General features: G+C 42.0%; 1 protein-coding gene across 1 annotated transcript in view; it reads right to left on the reverse strand.

Annotated features, from left to right (window-relative positions):
* Nucleotides 1-1692: 1692 nt before the first annotated feature.
* OSBPL3 (oxysterol binding protein like 3) overlaps nt 1693-18542 on the reverse strand; it is a 250126-nt gene continuing 233276 nt past the window's right edge. Inside the window, exons 31-36 of the mRNA XM_057304348.1 lie at nt 15080-15158; nt 13751-13895; nt 10817-10961; nt 7411-7537; nt 5847-5969; nt 1693-2051 (exon numbers count right to left, since the gene is read on the reverse strand). Coding sequence (XP_057160331.1) covers nt 1955-2051; nt 5847-5969; nt 7411-7537; nt 10817-10961; nt 13751-13895; nt 15080-15158 — 716 coding nt within the window. The 3' untranslated portion in view covers nt 1693-1954. The remainder of the gene's footprint in view (nt 2052-5846; nt 5970-7410; nt 7538-10816; nt 10962-13750; nt 13896-15079; nt 15159-18542) is intronic.

An 18542-nucleotide genomic window follows, 5' to 3' on the forward strand; every position in this document is an offset into this window, starting at 1 on the left:
TGGTTTTGTTGTGGTGAGTTTTTTTCTTTGTTTCTTTGTCTTGTTTGAGCCAGCTTCCGGAGGAGGCCTATTAGAAGTCAACACTGCTAAAAGCCTGCATTTTCCTTCATAATGTGAAAACTAGATTTGGTTTCCCTTGAGTATCCTTAAATCTACAGCCGGCTTCTTCCTGTATGCGAGGAGAATTTGGATACACGCTTGAAAAGAAAAGAACAAAGCACATACCAAAGAATTTGACTGTGTCATCTAAACTGCTTAGAAATGGAAATGATATTCACACTGTACTCATCTTGACTTCTTGATATGGAAGGAATGAATGTAATATTTAATGAGCCATTTATTGTTTTCAAATGCTAATCACGTGCAGATTCCAAAAGGCTACTGACCCACTTTAAATAACTGTCCATTTTGAAAATGCGATGCTGTCCAACTACTGGGTCATTTGGTGTGACACTGAAAATAATCATGCGTTCTTTTTTCCCCCATTAGTTATTCTACTTTTCATTCATAGAATTCTACACGCTCTGAAATTATTTAAATATCTGTAAGTGTTTTCTGGAGAACTCTTTTTACTACACCATTATACTCGCTATTCCATAGGACTGTTATGGACGTGAGAGTAAAAGGCTCAAAAATTGGGCTTTGGTTTTAATCTAATCTGGGCAGAAGTTGGCATTACTTTGATAACACACTTCAACTACTGCACAAATTGTAGTATTGTACTTTAAAGTACCATATTTAAAAAGACAAAGTTTCCCCTTTTAGTAGTTACAATCTGTATTATTTAAAACTGCTGCAAAACTCACAAGAGTGAAATGAGTAAGAAGAAAGAAGAAAGTGTAGGAAAGAGATAAGACAACGCTTTATCAGAACACAACACAAAGGAAGAACATCAATTCTCTACATTTGTCTATAAGGCAGACGGTCGAACTTTTTATACAAGATCTAAAATATGGTGTTATTAAGAGGTAGAAAATACCAAAACAGTATTTAAGAAAAACTTGTTATTTAAAATAATCAGTTATTTTGCCAAACTTTTAGAAAGTCAAACTGTTGTGTAGAATGCACGGTATGTTTTACGCTAACCTGGCACAGTCCATACTCAACAGAGCTATGGTGAAGGGTGGGGAACCTAGGGATGGGAGTGGGAAGCAGAAAACAGTTTAACTTGTCAAGAGTTCGGTTCTCACTAAGGAGAAATTTCTGTGTCTCTGGGATGCCATAGGAGCATTTAATTAATGGGAATTTCCCAGATGGAGGACAATTTCTGTGAGTAACAGGGTACACCTTTGCACATAAGGCAACACACCCCTAGGGAGGGATGAGCCCAAATGCTTCCTCCATTTCAGGAAGGTGCCATATCTATCTGATATAGAAACATACATTCCAGTAATCTTATGCCAGCCTCTCAACCACCAAAATGCAAATGCAAACATTCTTCAGACTCCAGCACCAGCAGAATTGTTCTGGATGAGCAAGTCAAGAGCTGTTGGAGGCAAAAAGAGATCTGAGCTACCAAATTAAACTTGGGTAGCTTACGCATGAGTGAGTAACCCTGGGTATTCGTAGTTCTTAACGCACCTGGGAGAGAGAAATTTTTTTCTCCAACACAATTTTATAAGGCATGAATTTAATTTGAATTTTCCTAACCTTTGGAAAATTAGTGTTAAAGCTGCTTTTTTAACCCACACGTTAACATTCAATCTTTCGTTTTTATTAAATAGTTTATATAGAAAATGAAATATCAAGGTGTTCTACATTCATATAAACAATCATGACAACATTTGAAATTGTAAAGAAACCTATTGAAGAAAATACATACTTAAATACTTACAATGCTAAGCTAAGCACAGGTGATCACTCTAAATTTCTTTTAAACACATAGACACAGGTTTGTGGCTTCAGAAAGCAAACACGGGAGAAGTATAAGGGTGTATCAATCTTTTTTCCTTTTTCACCATAAGACAGGATGGTCCAGTTTGGAAAAACCAAGATCTTTTCTAAGTTCCAAATAGGTGCCATTGCTCACCCAGGAGTCATCGCTGGATTTCCTGTGAAAGATAAAAGAATTTCTTGAAGGCTATTGAAAATATTGTCATATTCACTCTTTCCCTTTCCCTCTTTTCTTCTCCCCACCCCGGGCCTGGCTGTCATTCTCACGTGCATTCAATATCTGTGACAGTCTCATACGGGGACTGAGGGAGGAGGAAGCCCAGAAACCATTTTGTTACTCCTGACTTCGGCTTCTCAAACTTAGAGGCTGTGAAAAAGGGTGCTTCTGAGAGAAGCATGGACAAGGAAGAATCTGTCATACACGGCTGGCATGCGGCCACCACCTTGGGTGTGACTGTGTGGAAGCTACAAACCGACCAGGTTGTTCACATCAAGTTATAAGTTAGCGTGAAAAACAAAAGGAATTGGAAGACATAAAAGTCAGGAGAGAACAGCCTTGGTTCACTCTTCTTTGAATAGATAATATATGAAATAGATAAAAATGTAAAAGGTCCAGAAGGATGGGGAGCTTTCCTTCTGTTCCTATCTCCCAGACTGCCAGTCCTTTTTCTTCAGAAGCAACAATCTTATAAGCTTCATTCTTTCAGAGAACTTTCATGCATGTGTGAGCATGCGTTGTGAGCATGCGTTGTGAGCATGCGTTGTGAGCATGCGTTGTGAGCATGCGTTGTGAGCATGCGTTGTGAGCATGCGTTGTGAGCATGCGTTCTCACACGTACACACTCCACCCCCTCCCATTTTTTACACCATGACAGCCCTGTATGGCATCCTCCCCCTTGAGTTTTTGACATAACAGGATCTACTGGAGATCATTTTCCATTGTCACAATAAGGTCAGCAAACCATAGCCCAAGGGCCACATCCTGCCTTCTGCCTATCTTTGTATTCTTTTTTTTTTTTAAATTGAAGCATAATTAATATACAGTGTTATATTAGTTTTAGGTGTACAACATTCTTGATCGAACAATTCTGTATATGTCATTATATCAGTGCTCACCACAAAAAGTGTAGTCACCATCTGCCACCACACGGTATTATAATATTGACTATGTTCCCTGTGCTGTGTTTGTCATCCCTGTGACTTATTTATAGTAGACCCCCTTTCATCTTAATCCCTTTTTATTGGGGCACCGCCATGCCCGTTTGCTTAACTATCGTCTATAGCTGCTGTTACGCTGCACAGTGGGCTTGGGTAATTACCACTAAGACCTTACGGCCTGCAAAGCTAACGATATTTACCATTCGTCTTTTATAGGAAAAGTTTGGTGACTCTGGCCATGGGGAATCCTGATTTCTTTTTTAAACAGTTGCATGATATTCCATTGTAGAAATGGACCACAATGTAGCAGGTGCCCTGCTGCTGAGCCTTTAGGAGGTCGTTTTTAATCTCTAGCTATCACGGACATATGTAAATAATAATATGATAGACATACAACAATATGTAATTTTGTATACGCGTGAGTGCAGTTACACTGAAAATTCCTGTAAGTAGAACTGCTCTGTCAAAGAGTGTGTGCATTTGCAATTTTGTCCGATATTTCAGATGTTTTAGAAGCAAAAGTGGAGAGTCCCAAGCTCTCGGGGACATAGATTTTTGTCACACTGTTTCCCTCTTCTATTAAAGGGATGTGTCTAAAATGAGCCCATCTGCCTGTCAGACACTTTATTACGACACAGAGGAGCCCGGCTCTGTCCCAACTGTAGTTTCCACTTGGAATTCCCGCTGACGCTTTCCTTGTTCCCATGTGCTTCTCGGGCACGTCTGCCAGGACCACTAGTGCTGGGGATTCTTGCCTTTCCTCCAGCTCTTTATTTGCCACATCCGATACTCTGATAATTTCACAGACAATGCAGAGGAAAAAGAGGCATGGCCACCTGGCTGCAACCGTGTTCGGTCTTTTTTTGTTCCATTCTAGATGATCACAACAAAAGCCTACGTAATGTTTTATATTTTGCATTTAAATGTTAATTAATTTCCCATAGAGCTCCACAGATTTTGTGAAGTCATTTCTTAAAAAAGATTTTATTTTTTATTTGAGAAAGAGAGTGAGAAAGAGAGAATGAGATGGGGGAGGGTCAGAGGGAGAAGCAGACTCCCCGCTGAGGAGGGGGCCGATGTGGGACTCATTCCTGGGACTCCGGGATCTTGACCTGAGCCGAAGGCAGACGCTTAACCAACTGAGCCACCCGGGTGCCCCTGTGAACTCATTTTTGATGCTTTCACATTAGGTCTAACTGATGAATATTCCTACCTAGTTCTGGAGACAGCTTAGTTACCCACAAGTTTTAATGATCCTAAAAAATACTGCAGTGAACATCTTTATAAATGTAGATTTCCCTTGTTTAAAAATGACACCAGATGATTTATGAAAGAGAAAAAAGAATTGGCCTACTTAAGGGTATATGTGTATATCTATCAGTTGATCAGTTAATCAATGGATCACTCTGTTCATCTATCCATTTATCTAGGGGGCGCCTGGGTGGCTCAGTCGTTAAGCGTCTGCCTTTGGCTCAGGGCGTGATCCCGGCGTTCTGGGATCGAGCCCCACATCAGGCTCCTCCGCTGGGAGCCTGCTTCTTCCTCTCCCACTGCCCCTGCTTGTGTTCCCTCTTTCGCTGGCTGTCTCTATCTCTGTCAAATAAATAAATAAAATCTTGAAAAAAAAAAAAAATCATCTGCCTTTGGCTCAGGTCGTGATCCCAGGGTCCTGGGATGGAGCCCTGCGTCAGGCTCTTTGCTCTGCAGGGAGCCTGCTTCTCCCTTTCCCTTTGCCCCTGCTTGTGTTCCCTCTCTGTCAGAGAAATAAATAAAATCTTAAAAAAAAAAAAATCTATTTATCTATCTCTTGCCTTTTAAAAAAATAGTTTGAGGTGTCTTGTTTTTAAAATATTTAAATGCAACCAATGAATCATTGAACATTATATGTTGGCTAATTGAAAATAATTGAATAAAAATAAAAATAAAATATTTAAACAAAGTTATGAATATTTTGGGATGAAACTCTGGCTAGTTGAATGATCTTCATCTGCTTGTAACCTGAGTTTGTAGAAATGATCAGAAGGGATCTGACAAAATCCACATTGACTCTAGGGGAAAAAAGCATTATATTTTGGGGATAAAACATTACTTGGTGCTATTTTGCCGTTCTGGAATACACACTTTATTGCTGTTGCTGCTGCTAGATTAGTAGCTAATTCCTGTTGTCCATTAAAACACGATACCCCCCCCCCCCCAAAACCCCCCAGACAACAAAACCCTGGCTGCTCTGAAAGTAAGACTGGGGTGGAATGGGTAGGGCAAGAATCTGCCGCTTTTCTACGTGGACCTGGTTCAATGCTTTTTTTTTTTTTTTTTTTTTTTAATGAACAAACAAAAAAGCCCCTAAAACCGTACAGAGCCTTAGCATGTAGGCAAGAGGGCCAGGCCCCAGTCCAGGACATTTCACTGGGACCCTCTGCAGATCTTCTATGTTCCCGGGCCTCTGTTTCTCTTCTCAGTTCATATGAAAGAGGGGGTGAAGGGCTGATGACCTCTAATGCCCCTTCTAAATCCTTAAGTCTACTTTTGACAAGATCTGTAACAGCAAGTTATTCTAAAATGAATAATAAATGTTCCAAATCCAAACTGAAGTGTTTTGGAACTTCTGCAAAACAAGCATTAGACCACTTGCACGTTCCATGTTTCAGAGGAGAAGTTTTAGCACTCTGGAGCAAGAAAGACACCAAGAACGCTCGCATTTGGGGAGGGGACGCCCCTGTTCCCTCTCTGCATACACAAGCCTCCAGGGTCGCCAGTCCCCGTCAGCCCAGGACCCACGTGATGTGCGCGCGCACCTGAAAAACCGCGGCTGGTGCTCCACGCAGTTTTCTTCTAAGACCCGCCGCCTTTCTCTCTGCAGCTGTTCGATCCTCTGCTTTTGTATTTCAGCTTCTTCTATGTTCCCTTCTTCGAGGAACCTGGGGCAGTAAGGGGGAAAATAACGCAACACAAATTCCAAGAAAAGATTGTCATCGTGACTACTAGAACTGGAGATCAATACGCTTCCCTGTCCATAAGAGCCCTCTCCAACCCTAAAAACAGTATTTTGCGGTAGTTAGGGAAGATGTTATTTGTGGAATTGGTGATACATACATGGTTCAAAAATTATATCTATAAAAAGGAATTTGTCCCTTTCGTCCCTGTTTCTATCCCACCTGCTTCCTCAGCATGCCCTTCCCGGGAGCCTCAGAGCACATCAGACTGTTGAATCTTTGCTACCTGGTAGGTTAAGAATTAGTGTGTCAACGTGTTTCTAAAAATACGCATTTCTTTTAGACTGAGCATCTTTTCATATGTCTAAGAGAGAGCAGCATTTCCTATTTTGTGAACAGTTCATTTTCCTATGTCCATTTTTTTAATGGGTTCATCTTGATTTCTGGAACCAATTAATGAAATGAGTTGCAAATATAGATTTCTCAGTTTGTCATTTATTTATTTAATTCTGGGTATATGTATATATACATATATAAAATATAAAAAATATATAAAGATATAAAAAATATGTACAGGTATGTGTGTGTGCGTGTGTGTGTATGTGTGTGTATTTTACTTTGCCATGAAGAAGGGGTTTTTTTTTTCCTTAAATAAAGTCAAATATATAATTTTTCTTTCCTTTCTGGGTTTTGAGTCTTAAATTAGGCCCAAGCGCAGAGATAATAATTTCTATTTTACAGAATAGGAAACTGAGACTAAGAAAGTTTACACAGCTCTCCCTCTCTCGCTGGCTGTCTCTATCTCTGTCAAATAAATAAATAAAATCTTAAAAAAAAAAATGGGGCGCCTGGGTGGCACAGCTGTTAAGCGTCTGCCATCGGCTCAGGGCGTGACCCCGGCATGATGGGATCGAGCCCCACATCAGGCTCCTCTGCTATGAGCCTGCTTCTTCCTCTCCCACTTCCCCTGCTTGTGTTCCCTCTCTCGCTGGCTGTCTCTGTCTCTGTCAAATAAATAAATAATATCTTTAAAAAAAAAAAAGAAAGAAAGAAAGTTTACACAGCTCATTGCCAGCAAAGGATCAGAAGTTAGATTTTTATGCACTAAAATACTGTAAATCTGAGGGGTAAGGGAGCTGGGTGCTTTTCACTTTTTCAGAGACACAGTAAGTTCTGTATCATTGTATGCAAGAAAACTCTTAAACACTTTTTGGGGATATTTCAATAGAAATAAGGTCAGGCCACATGCAGAATTAAGCTGGGCTCCGTTCCTTCCATGACATGACTGCTTCAAGGCCCCCTGAGGCCCCTACTGCAGATGACACTGTCTCTCTCGGGTGCCTCTGGTGGTCTGGGAGTTGTTAGTAAGACTTTTCATAAGGAATTTTACATCTCTGGAGATTAAGATCTTTTAAAAAGTGCTTACCTTTGGTCTGGTCTAAATCGAGTGTCAGTAGGTGGTAATAAAGACTTGGACAATGGGTCCATTTCATTTAATTCCAATGCAAACTGTGTGAAGCCATAATATTGCTCGTAGCCTTTTGGCATGGGATCTAAAAGAAAAAGAAATCACTCATCTCTAACTTGCCTTCCATGTACATTACATTTGCATTCCTTCACCTTCTTCATCTCAGCCCAGCTATAATTTTCCTCTCTCAGCTCCAAATTCTTCCACTTCTATTAAAGTATTCTGGCTAACAAACTGGTGGTGAATGGTCCTCTATAAATCTTTTTCTCTAGAAGTTTTCTTCTACCTACAAGGATAAGACCTCTTTTGTGTGGTCACATAGGGAATTTATGTAATGCCATGAAGTTTTTGTACTGTGTAAGTTATAAAAATAATTTGTTACAAAAATAAACATGTTAAAAAGAACTCTGGGTCCATTTTTTCCTGACTAACACGACTCACACTCTGCAGAATCCATTTTTCATTTAAGAGATGTCAGATCCTCCTGGAACTCTGTCTAGCTCTGTAATAGGGTTGAACCCATAGCAAGTGGTCAGTGTTATGCTTTTCTTTCATGCCTGCCCTTCTTTTTAACAACTCTTGTCCTTCCAAATCTTACATATTTAAATTTAAATCTAGTTCAGCAGAAGCCAGGAATAAACATGGGATTATACCAGCAGAAATGCTGCCTGATGTGGAGGGGAGAAAATGGAACCAAACTGCAGGTATTCTACAGGACGGGACCACCGAGCTCTCCAGCAGCAAACATGCGTTATCATTCAAGAAAAGGGAAGAATGAGTTGGAAGGTGATTCAGAGATCTCAGGGCTGCCCTTCCCACCACAGGCCCAGACTACACAGGCCCAGGGGGGAAGACTGCCTTCACCTTTCAAAGGGTGGGGCCACCGCTGCAGTTACGACCTGCCATGCTGCCACCACCCAGAGCCCTGGGGGCCTTGGGAGCAGGGCCACTGCCGCAGCAGATCCAGAGGGCTGGGCATCGAGCCAAAAATTATCATCTGCTGTCTTAGGATCTAACGGCATTTGCTTTACTAGGTTTTGGACTTACCTGGTACCCATCACCTCTTTCTTCTTTCCTATTTCTCCTTTTGGAATGGGAACGTCTATCCTATGCGTACCCCACCATTGTATTTAGAAGCACATTTTGGTTTCATGGGTTCGCAGCTGGAGAAGATGAATTGTACCTCAAGTCTTACCCATACCTGATTTAGATGATATTTAGCTGAGTCTGGATTTTAGACTTTAGAGTTGATGCTGGAATGACTTAAGAGTTTTGGGGCTATTAGGATGGAATAAATATTTTACACGTAAGAGGGGTGTAGTTTGGGGGGGCAGGGGCAGTGTCACAGACCAAAGGTTTGTATCCTTCCAAAATTCATATGCTGAAGCCCTACTCCTTAGTATGGCTGTATTTGGAGAAGGAGCGTAAGAAAGGAATTAAGGTTAAATAAGGGCGAAAGGGTGTGGCCCTGATCTGCCAGCTGTCTGCAGGTCAAGAAGCCTCTCTTACCAGAACCCAAATTTGCCAGCACCTTGATCTTTGATTTCCCAGCCTCTAGAAGTGTAAGAAAACACATCTCTGTTGTTTAAACCACCCAATTGGTGGTATTTGTTATAGCGGCCCAAGTGGTCTATCCAAGTGTATTGCCCTAACTTGAATCCCAGCTAAAAATCAAGCTAAAAATACCAAGTTTACACAGTGGGTAAATCAAATGTAGGCTAATAGAATCCACTCCTAGCCTTAGCAGGAGTTGCTCTCACATACAAATACAAATGCTTTCCACAAACTGTTCTGCAAACCCAGTTTTCTAAGCTTCAGGAGTCCTTCCTGTCTAATTTTAAGCTAATCCTCCCTGTATCCTGGTCATGAAAATAGCAGCAAAGCTTCCTACTGTGCCTTCAAAAAACCAGCCCAGTCTCCCAACCACTGGAGTAAAGACAGTGGTTCTTCTTGGAGATGGGCCAAGGATGCTCATGGCCAAGGCAGAAACACAAAGTCAGTGAGCAACAACAACAAGCGTAACAGCTCATACTGTGTGCTCTCTCAAGGTGCTACTTTAACATCTCATCACTGACACATACTTTAAGCAAAGGACAGTGAGTGTCTCTCTGAACTTCTAAAGCTGGGAAGGTGGCCACTGGAGCCAATTCATTCCGGCTTCATGGCCACCTATGTGACAGTGGACGATATATGGCAACCATGCGGTGAAAGAGACGCTGTTGGTTGCTTACCCTACAGTTATTTCCCTTACTTGCTAATGGAAAACTGATCTGTTCATGTGGCATTGTGTCCACCCTAGGGGGTGAATCTCAGCCCATCTGAATTTCTTCTGCCTACCCAGGTGCCCTTGACTGGTTCAAGGATGGGTCTGGACCCACTTGAGGCTGACAAATCTTAATGACACATTTGCTGGGGAATCCTAGTAAATATTTTATTCCTGAAAAAAGAGAAGCACAAAAGATGACAGCTCTATTGTCCTTGCTTCTCCCCTGCTTAGTGACCTGTCACACGGGAATACAATATTGAATTATGATAAATGTTTTACATCCGTGAGGGAACCATATTGGGAGTGGAGGAATGTGTCGTCAGGGGTCTGTGCTTTTGACACAAGTAAGTTGCCTGTATAACAACTGTGGGGCCACCCAAACCTTTACTTGCTAAGTAACAGCACACATCCTAATGGTTTAAATTACTATTATAATGGATTTTTGGGGTCTTATTTTGATCAGCCTAAAGCATACCAGTGGTGATATCTCAGAACAATAATTTATAATATGGCCAAGACATAGAAATACACTTACCAGATTAGAAGATGGACAAAAGTCTTAAAATGTTTGGGGGAACATGTTATGAAGGTTTTGCTTCCCTAGCCCTTCTCTCCACAGTTCAATTACAGGAGAGAGCAGAGTGGCTAAGGGTATTGGGTGAATCTGGAAGACCCTTAACTTTTATAGAACCCCAGGTCACTCTTCTTGTCTAGTAACAGTTTTCTCTTTATTCATTCTTAGTCTAGAATGACCTCTTGCACATCACTGACACTCCTCCTCAGTGCCCAGGACAGGCACAGGAATGCTGTGTGTAGCCTGGAAGATTTCCTCGGAGAGCGTGACTGTGGATTAGCAATGGCTTTGTTCCAGGATTAAGAACCCAGGACCTAGCAGACCAACTGAGGTGTTGTTGGTAAGCATGAGGATGAGTGTGAGACAGGACTGGTGAATGAAAGAAGGGCTGGTCGCTCGAACAGAGTTCCAAGCAGGTAGAGGTTGGAGACCCTGGATGGCGGACCCTGATGCCAGCCCACCTGCAGTTCCTCTGGCCACCCCCCCGCCCCGCTTGTCTGAGACTGATTCACTGGGATACTGACTCGCTCTCCAGACACAAGCGGACGAAGAAGAGCCTCCGCAGTAGATGCTTTCGTGCCATTTCCCAAAGAGCCGATGCACCGCTTTTCCATTCTTGTCAAACACTGTACCTTCAATCTCACGGGCATTAGTGCTCCAGTATTTTGCCTAGGATTCAAATGAGAGTTATCTCATTTTTGGAGTCAACTTGTTACAGATATTGAGAGGGAAAAAAAAAGTAAAGAGAAAAAACCCATATGAATGATTTTACATTGCATATAGTTTGCCAGTTCTGGGTTCTGGCTTTTTAAAAAATCATACATTTAATTACTTCACAAAAATGAACATCTAACGCTTTATCTATAGTTTGCAATGCAACACTCAACATTTGTGAAAGATACAGGTCTTTCCCCCTACTTTTGCTGCATACAACATCAGAAGGAAAGGCTCGGGTCTCACACATTGGCCCAGTACTGTGCTTAGCTCCTAAGGCCCCTCCTCTGGAATAGCCGTTCCCCGGACATCACCGTGGCTCTGACTATTGCAATTTCAGAGAAAAGTAACTCATATATTTTTTTCCCGACAGGAACTAAACAGTCTTTTGTAAACCAACAAAGGAGGCTCCTTTGTAAAGCAACCAATTTTGCATTTCTCCTATCATTTCTCCCCTAAACTAGATTTGTTCATCCAATCCACTGGAACGTTATGCAACCCTTATTTCCCCTGCGGATTGGTCCTGATCTGAGAGCAGTTCAGCCCTGCTCAGCCGTGTGGGTTTTATACAGTACTGCAAGCTGGCCAGCAGAGGGGGTCTCACTCCCTAGAGTGGATTTTCCCCAAGTCTCCCAATTACCTGGCTGCTCTAAAAAAAATCTCTGCGAAACGATGGAAGGCATTTCCGGGCCATATTCCGGTGGTGTGGTTTCCCCATTCTGTGGCTATGGGGAAGATGGGAGGAAGGACAGAGGACAGCAGCATCACAGAGCTGCATCGGAAACGTAAACCTGAGGTCTCCACTCATGTAAAAATGGAGGAAAAGGGAAACAAATACTGTCTAGGCTCTTAACATTGTTCTGAAGCAGGAGTCAGATTTTCTGTTACAGATATTTGCTGACAAATCCATCGCTGTCAATATGGTGGAACGCCACAGAGGAAGGCGGTCACGCTCCACTGGGAAGGGCTGCATCTGCTTTCAGATTCTCTTTCAACACCAGAGGCCCATCCGGTGTTCTCATTCCCTCCTCTCTCAGAGTCACAGAAATCGATTCTCTGGCCCCAAGTGTGTGCGTACCAGGGGGAGGGTACAAATGGGACTCGAGCACATTTCCTTGGGGGAGATGCTGAGAAGCAGGTGCCCTCACCTGGCTGGGGGCTGGGGGGCATATATCCCTACTCCAGGTTGCCTTTTGCTTCTTTTTGCAGACAGCCTACCTGAAGTTTTTGAGGCAGGTTCATTTTTATTTCACCCCAAACACTATCAGCTTTTTATCTGCCTACATCGCAGTCTGAAGTACAGGTGAAAGACAGACCCCAACCCACCTCTCCAGAATGTCCCCCAGGTGGTGCAGAGAGGTACCGTACGAAGTTCCACAATTAGAGCCTGATCTCTCTGCTTAGGATTTCGATCTCAATTAAATGCAAATATTCCTTTAAGACCATTCTAAATACATGAAATTTTTAAGGGCAAGAGGAATCTAAGGGAATGAAAGCACTTGGAAAGGTAAGCAGACTATTCCATGCTTTCGCCTTTGGCCAATCTGTTCATTTACCCTATGAATGTTCATGAGCCTTTCCAGACATCAGCCTACAACACTGAGCAAGATTAGATCAGGCTTTTGCTTTTCTGGAGTCAGGGATGCTGAGGAGGGTGTGGGGAACAGAAAATGAAAATACCCAAGTAAACCAACAGTGAGCAAGTTAACTATGGGTGGGAATAAACACTTTGAAGAAAATGGGATATGACAGAAAGTGACTAACAAGGCAGGGCTAATAATGGAAGGATCTGGGGAGAGGGGCCCAAGCAAAAGGAGGCAGAGAGAGAAAAGCCAGTGTGGTGAGAGGATGGTGGGGAAGGGAAGGGGAGGAGGGGGTGGTGGGAGCTGAGATTGGAGCGAAAGCAGTGGGCGTGCGCGTGCACGTGCGTGTATGCACCTACAGCCATGTGTAGAAGTCTGTGTTCACATGTGTGCATACATGCAGGTGTGCGTGTATGTGCGCGTGTGTGAACATAAGGGGTGGGTGGGCAGTGCATACCGCACAGGGCCTTGGGGGCCATTGTCAGGAGACGGGCTTTTACACTGGGAAAGCTGGAAGTTGTTGGGGGATTTTTGTAATATACAGCATGACTTTCTTTTTTAAAATTCTAGTAAAATATACATAACAAAATGTACCACTTTAGCCATTTCTAAGCATACAGTTCAGTGTCATTAAGCACATTCATCATGCTGTGCGACCACTGCCATTATATTATTTCCAGACTGTTTTCAGCTTCCACACTGAAATTATGTGTCCATTAGACACTAACTCCCATTCCCCAACCCGCCAGCCCCTGGCATCACCATTCTACTTTGTGTGTCTGTGAGTTTGACGGCTCTAGGTACCTCACGAGTGGAGTCATACAATCTTTGTCCTTTTGTGTCTGGCTTATTACACCGAGCATACTGTCTTCAAGGTCCACCCATATTGTAGCACGATGAGTTATGTTTTAAAAGGGTCCCTCTGGCTGCTGCCTTGAGGACAGACCATAGTGGAGTACGAGTGGAAGGAGGGAGGCTGGAGGGGCCGTGGCCCTGCTCCAGGTGACAGAGGTTGGGAGGGGGGACACCGGGAGCTCCTGGCATTGCTTGCCCAATGGCACAAAGGAGAAGGTAAAAAGTTCCCTGAGATACCCTGTGCCCTGGGGCCCCAGTTTGGCCAAGGTGTCTCCAGGGTCGAGCTTGCAGGGCCACCTGGGTTACCTTTATAAAATTCACTTTGCAGTGGCAGGAGTCATCATTCAGGTTCTTGATGACAATCTCTCCGTAGTGCTCAATCCATCGCTGCCCACTTAAGATGTTATGGATGCAAGAGGTCACTTTGTTCCACTCAAAATGATCTCCGAAGCTAAAAAGGAGGAAACAGTGACGTTCACAATTCCCAGAAGAGCCAGCAGCAAATGCAAACAAATACTGCTATTTAAAAAAAATTAGTCACAGGATGAATTACTCATTCCTTCATTTACGGAACCAACACTGACTGAGTGCCTAAGCCGTGCTGGGCATTCCGCGTTTGCCCTCTCCAAGGAGACACGCAGGCCACAGAGGGCCACGGCGGTCAGAGTCGGGCACTCTGGAAGCTGCCAGGGGCTTCACTAGAAGCTGGGGATCTGGAAAAACCCACCTTCTCCTTTGACAGAGAAGAAAACTGAGAGCCAGAGGTGACTTGTCTAAGCCATCGGACTAGAAAAGGGAAGAGGCAATGGGGAAGGGGTGGGGATCTCACAAGCTGCTCCCTCTCTCCACACACACATACATACATGTATATGTGTACACAGGTATACATGTATATATGTATATGCGGAGACACATACCTATCTTATATATAAATCTTAAGACACACATATCTGAAACCTTTTTATGATGAGAAAGTATTCAGGCACTACTTACAGACTCATGATGAGGATAATGGTAATAAGACCAAACACTTCACATTGCATAGACTCTGTGCCAAGTACTTTTTTCAGTACTTTATATATATTATCTGTTTAATCTTCACAACAGCCCTGCAAAGTAGGTGGTTTATTATTCCCACTTTACAGATGAGGGAACTAGTGATCAGGAAGGGTAAGTAACCTGCCCAAGGATTTGCAGTTAGTAAGCGGCAGAGCGAGTCCCTGAGTCCTGTTGGCCCCACCCCGGAAGCCACCCTCGCAGCCATCTTGCTTTATAAATGGGGATCAATAATCCCTGTAGGATCAAGATCCTATTTTTCTTAAAAGGAATTTTGACAGTGAGGTAGGACAACAATGTTAAAGCAAAACTACCATTCTTAATTTTCTTAGAAAGTGAAATGAGTTTTTACAAAGCTTCTGTTCAGGGAACTTTGGTTTCCAGGTAGCATTCTCATTTGAAGGAAAGAAAATGTGAGCTTGTCAAAATGAGCTACGTTTGAACTTACTGTCAAACCAATTAAAAGAAAAAAAAGAAACATATACTCAACACCATCCATATTAGGAAGGGGATCCCATTTCTAAAGCTGTATCTGGGCCCTAAATTCTTCCTAACCGTTCCTAACCACAAAGAACTTACGCTGGCAGAGTCACATGGGTTGTGCCAATGGGAACGATTTCCATGGATTTGCCCCAGAATTTGTTTTTCCATCTCACATCTGAAATGAAATACCAATTAGTGCATATTTAGCAGGAGAGCTACACAGATCAAAGAATTCTTAGGCTGGATAAATAATCACTATATAGAACAATCTCTTCATAACAAAATCCATTACATTATAGGATAACTTTTTATTCAATAGAAGTACCAACTGAGTATCTGGAACAGAATCAGGAAAACTAAAATTATAAGATAAAGTCCCTCTCTTGGAAGAACTCACGGTATGAAAGGCAGACAAAAGTGAAAACAAGTAATGCTCAAACAGAGAGAGAGGCATGGGCTGTAACTGAGTATGCTGTAAGATGAAATGGAGCCAGAGAAGCAGGAATGGGCAGCACTCTTGGGGAAAGCATCAGAAGAGGCCTGTCTGAAGGGGCCACTTAGATCGGGCTTTGACGAATAACCAGGCAGAGAGAAAGTGATATAAGGCAGAAGACTGCTTGTTCAAAGGGAGAGAGGTATAAGAGAACAGGGTGTGCTTCTGTCCTATGGGTCTTGGATTGTTTAGAGAGAAGAGCAGAGAGACAGATTGAGTACAAAAACAGTGGGCTCTAGAAGCCAGGCTAAGAAGTCTGGTTTGTATGCACTGGGGGAAAATAAGATGTTTGTTTCGACAGAAAGTGCATGTGATTACAGACTTTGCAAAGACAATTGGGAGTAATACAGAGAATGGACCAGGAGCACAAGAGATGAGAAGCAAGGTGACAAGTTACAAGGCTGCTGTAATTGATCAAGAGGTAAGTGAGGGTGTAGTGAACTAAGACAGTAGCAGACAGAGTAGAAGGGGATGATCCCAGAACCATGAAAGAAGTAGAATGGAACTAGTTGGCAAATTAGATGCAGATTCTGAAAGACGGAATTTGTAGATGATTTCATATTTTTCTCACTTGCATAAATGGTGGCACCAACAGCGAGAGAAATAGAAAAAGAATAGAGTAGAGGGCACCTGGGTGGCTCAGTCAGTCAAGCGTCTGTCTTCAGCTCAGGTCATGATCCCAGGGTTCTAGATCTAGATCCCTGGGATCTAGTCCCTCGTCAGGCTCCCTGCCCAGCAGGGAGTCTGCTTCTTCCTCTACCCATCCCCCCCCCACTCATGATCTCTCTCTCTCTCAAATAAATATCTTAAAAAAAAAAAAGAACAGAAATAATATTTAAAAAAGGAATAGAAAAAGGATGGCAGAGACAGGTGATCCCTCTGACTGCTGCATGACAATTCATAGACCATGGGGGAGCAAAGGTGAAAGCAGGGAGGCCAGCAGGGGGCCATGGCCATGATCCAGGAGAGTGCAGGGCTGGGACCAGGCAGTCCCCAGCCACATATACATAATTCCACTTATATAAAATATCCAGAATAGGCAAATCTATAGAGATAGAACGTAGGTAAGGGGTTACCTAAGGATGGAAGAGGTTGATGGAAATTGGAAGTTGGGGTGGGGATAGGTATTGGCTAAAGGGTTTTGGGTTTTTTGGGTTTGTTAGTTTGTTTTGTTTTTTTGAATGATAAAAATTTTTTTAAAAAGATTTTATTTATTTATTTATTTATTTATTTATAGCGCTCAAGTGGAGGGAGGGGCAGAGGGAGAAGAATAGAGAGAATCTCAAGCATACCCCACACTGAGCACAGAGCCCAATGCAGGGCTCAATCTCATGACCCTGAGATCATGATATGAGCCAAAATCAAAAGCCAGATGCTCAACTGATTCTGCCACCCAGACACCTCTGGAGTGATGGAAATGTTCTTAAACTGATTGTGATGACAACTGGATAACTTTGTGAATATACTAAAAATCATCAAATTATACCTTTTAATTAGGTGAATTGTATGATATACAAATTATAGCTCAATAAAGTTGTTACCAAAAAAAAAAAGATAACTGTTTAAAGCAAAAGCAGTAGTGATGTGTTGTGGGGTTTATAACATGCCTAAATAAAACATTACATCCACAATAGCACAAGGTTAGGAGAAGGGAAATGGAAGTATACTTTTATAAGTTTCTTATATGTGAAGTGGCATAATACTACTTGAAGACAGACTTATGATATATTAAAGATACATAGCATAAACCCTAAAGTAATAACTAAAAAATGAAACAAGGAGCTATAGCTAGTAAGTCTACAAAGGAGATATGATGTAGTCCTAGAAAGCACTCAGTCCAAAAGAAGGCAGAAAAAGAAAAAAAGGGGAACAAAGAACAGAGGCAACAAACAGAAAACAAATACTAAGAGGCCACATTTAAATCCAAATATACCAATAATCATAATAAATGTAAATGGTCTAAATAACCTGATTAAAAGGCAGAGAAGTGTCAGATTGGATTACAAAGCAAGATTTGGGAGTCACGAGCCTCTGGGAATAGGTGGAACTGCCCAGGAAAAGTCTGATGAGGAAGAAAAGAAGGGGGCTAAGGAGAAAACAGTTGTGTAAAGTAAGGAGCCCATAGAAACTACTTGGAGAAAATCCTTCCCGTTACCTAATCCATCACTTAAAATAATAATAAAATGCTTGCAGGGTCAATAACATTTAGCAATTAGAAGGTTTGAGATATTATAAGAATTATTCCCAAAGGGGTTCAGTGAAAGTTAGAGATGTTTCTAATCAAGCTTCAATTCTAAACTTTAATGGCCAAGAATCAGAAAAAGTACTATGGTATTTGTAACCTAAACTGGTAATATTGCCTCCAGAGAGAGGAACTGGTGGCTGGGGACTGAGGTGGGGGAAGGAGGTTTTTTTTTTTAATATTTTTTTCAAAACTCTTAAATTTTATAGATTTTTTTTTAAAAGGCAATGGGGTAAATCATATGTCATCACTGTTAACAGAGAAAACGCTTTAAAAACTGATGTGTCCTTATTGTTTGAAAAGCCAGGATGCTCAAATTTTCCTTTATAGTATATTCTGCCTTTTGAATAAATATATGTTAACAAAATTGATTAACCCATTTAGAAAATATTTGCAGTCTTATTCTTCAGAACAACCCACCCTCCTCCCAAATCCAAAATACAAACTGAATAGACAACAACCCCCAAACTGCAAAAAGTCAGCCATCTAAAATGTGCTGTTTAGAAATAAAATTAAAACTTTTCAAAACAAAACAAAAAAAGAACCCTGTTGTCTAGACTTTGAAAAATACCTGTAAATATTTAGTGTCTCTTGAAATACACAAGGCATTTCAAGTGGCTGTAGAATTAGAGAAAAAGTTACAGGAATCAATGGTGGTGGCCCAGACACAGCTGGAAAATTTTCTTTTTCAAGGGAACAACTAACTTATCCTCCAGACAACTAACTTATCCTCCAGAATCCTTAATTATGAAGTAGACAAGTATCAGTAATCCCTCAGGGATGAGAGGCAAGAACACCACGTGGTGCAGATCCATGCAACAAGG

Source organism: Ursus arctos, unplaced genomic scaffold (assembly GCF_023065955.2).
Source record: "Ursus arctos isolate Adak ecotype North America unplaced genomic scaffold, UrsArc2.0 scaffold_3, whole genome shotgun sequence".
NCBI classification, from domain to species: Eukaryota; Metazoa; Chordata; class Mammalia; order Carnivora; family Ursidae; genus Ursus; species Ursus arctos.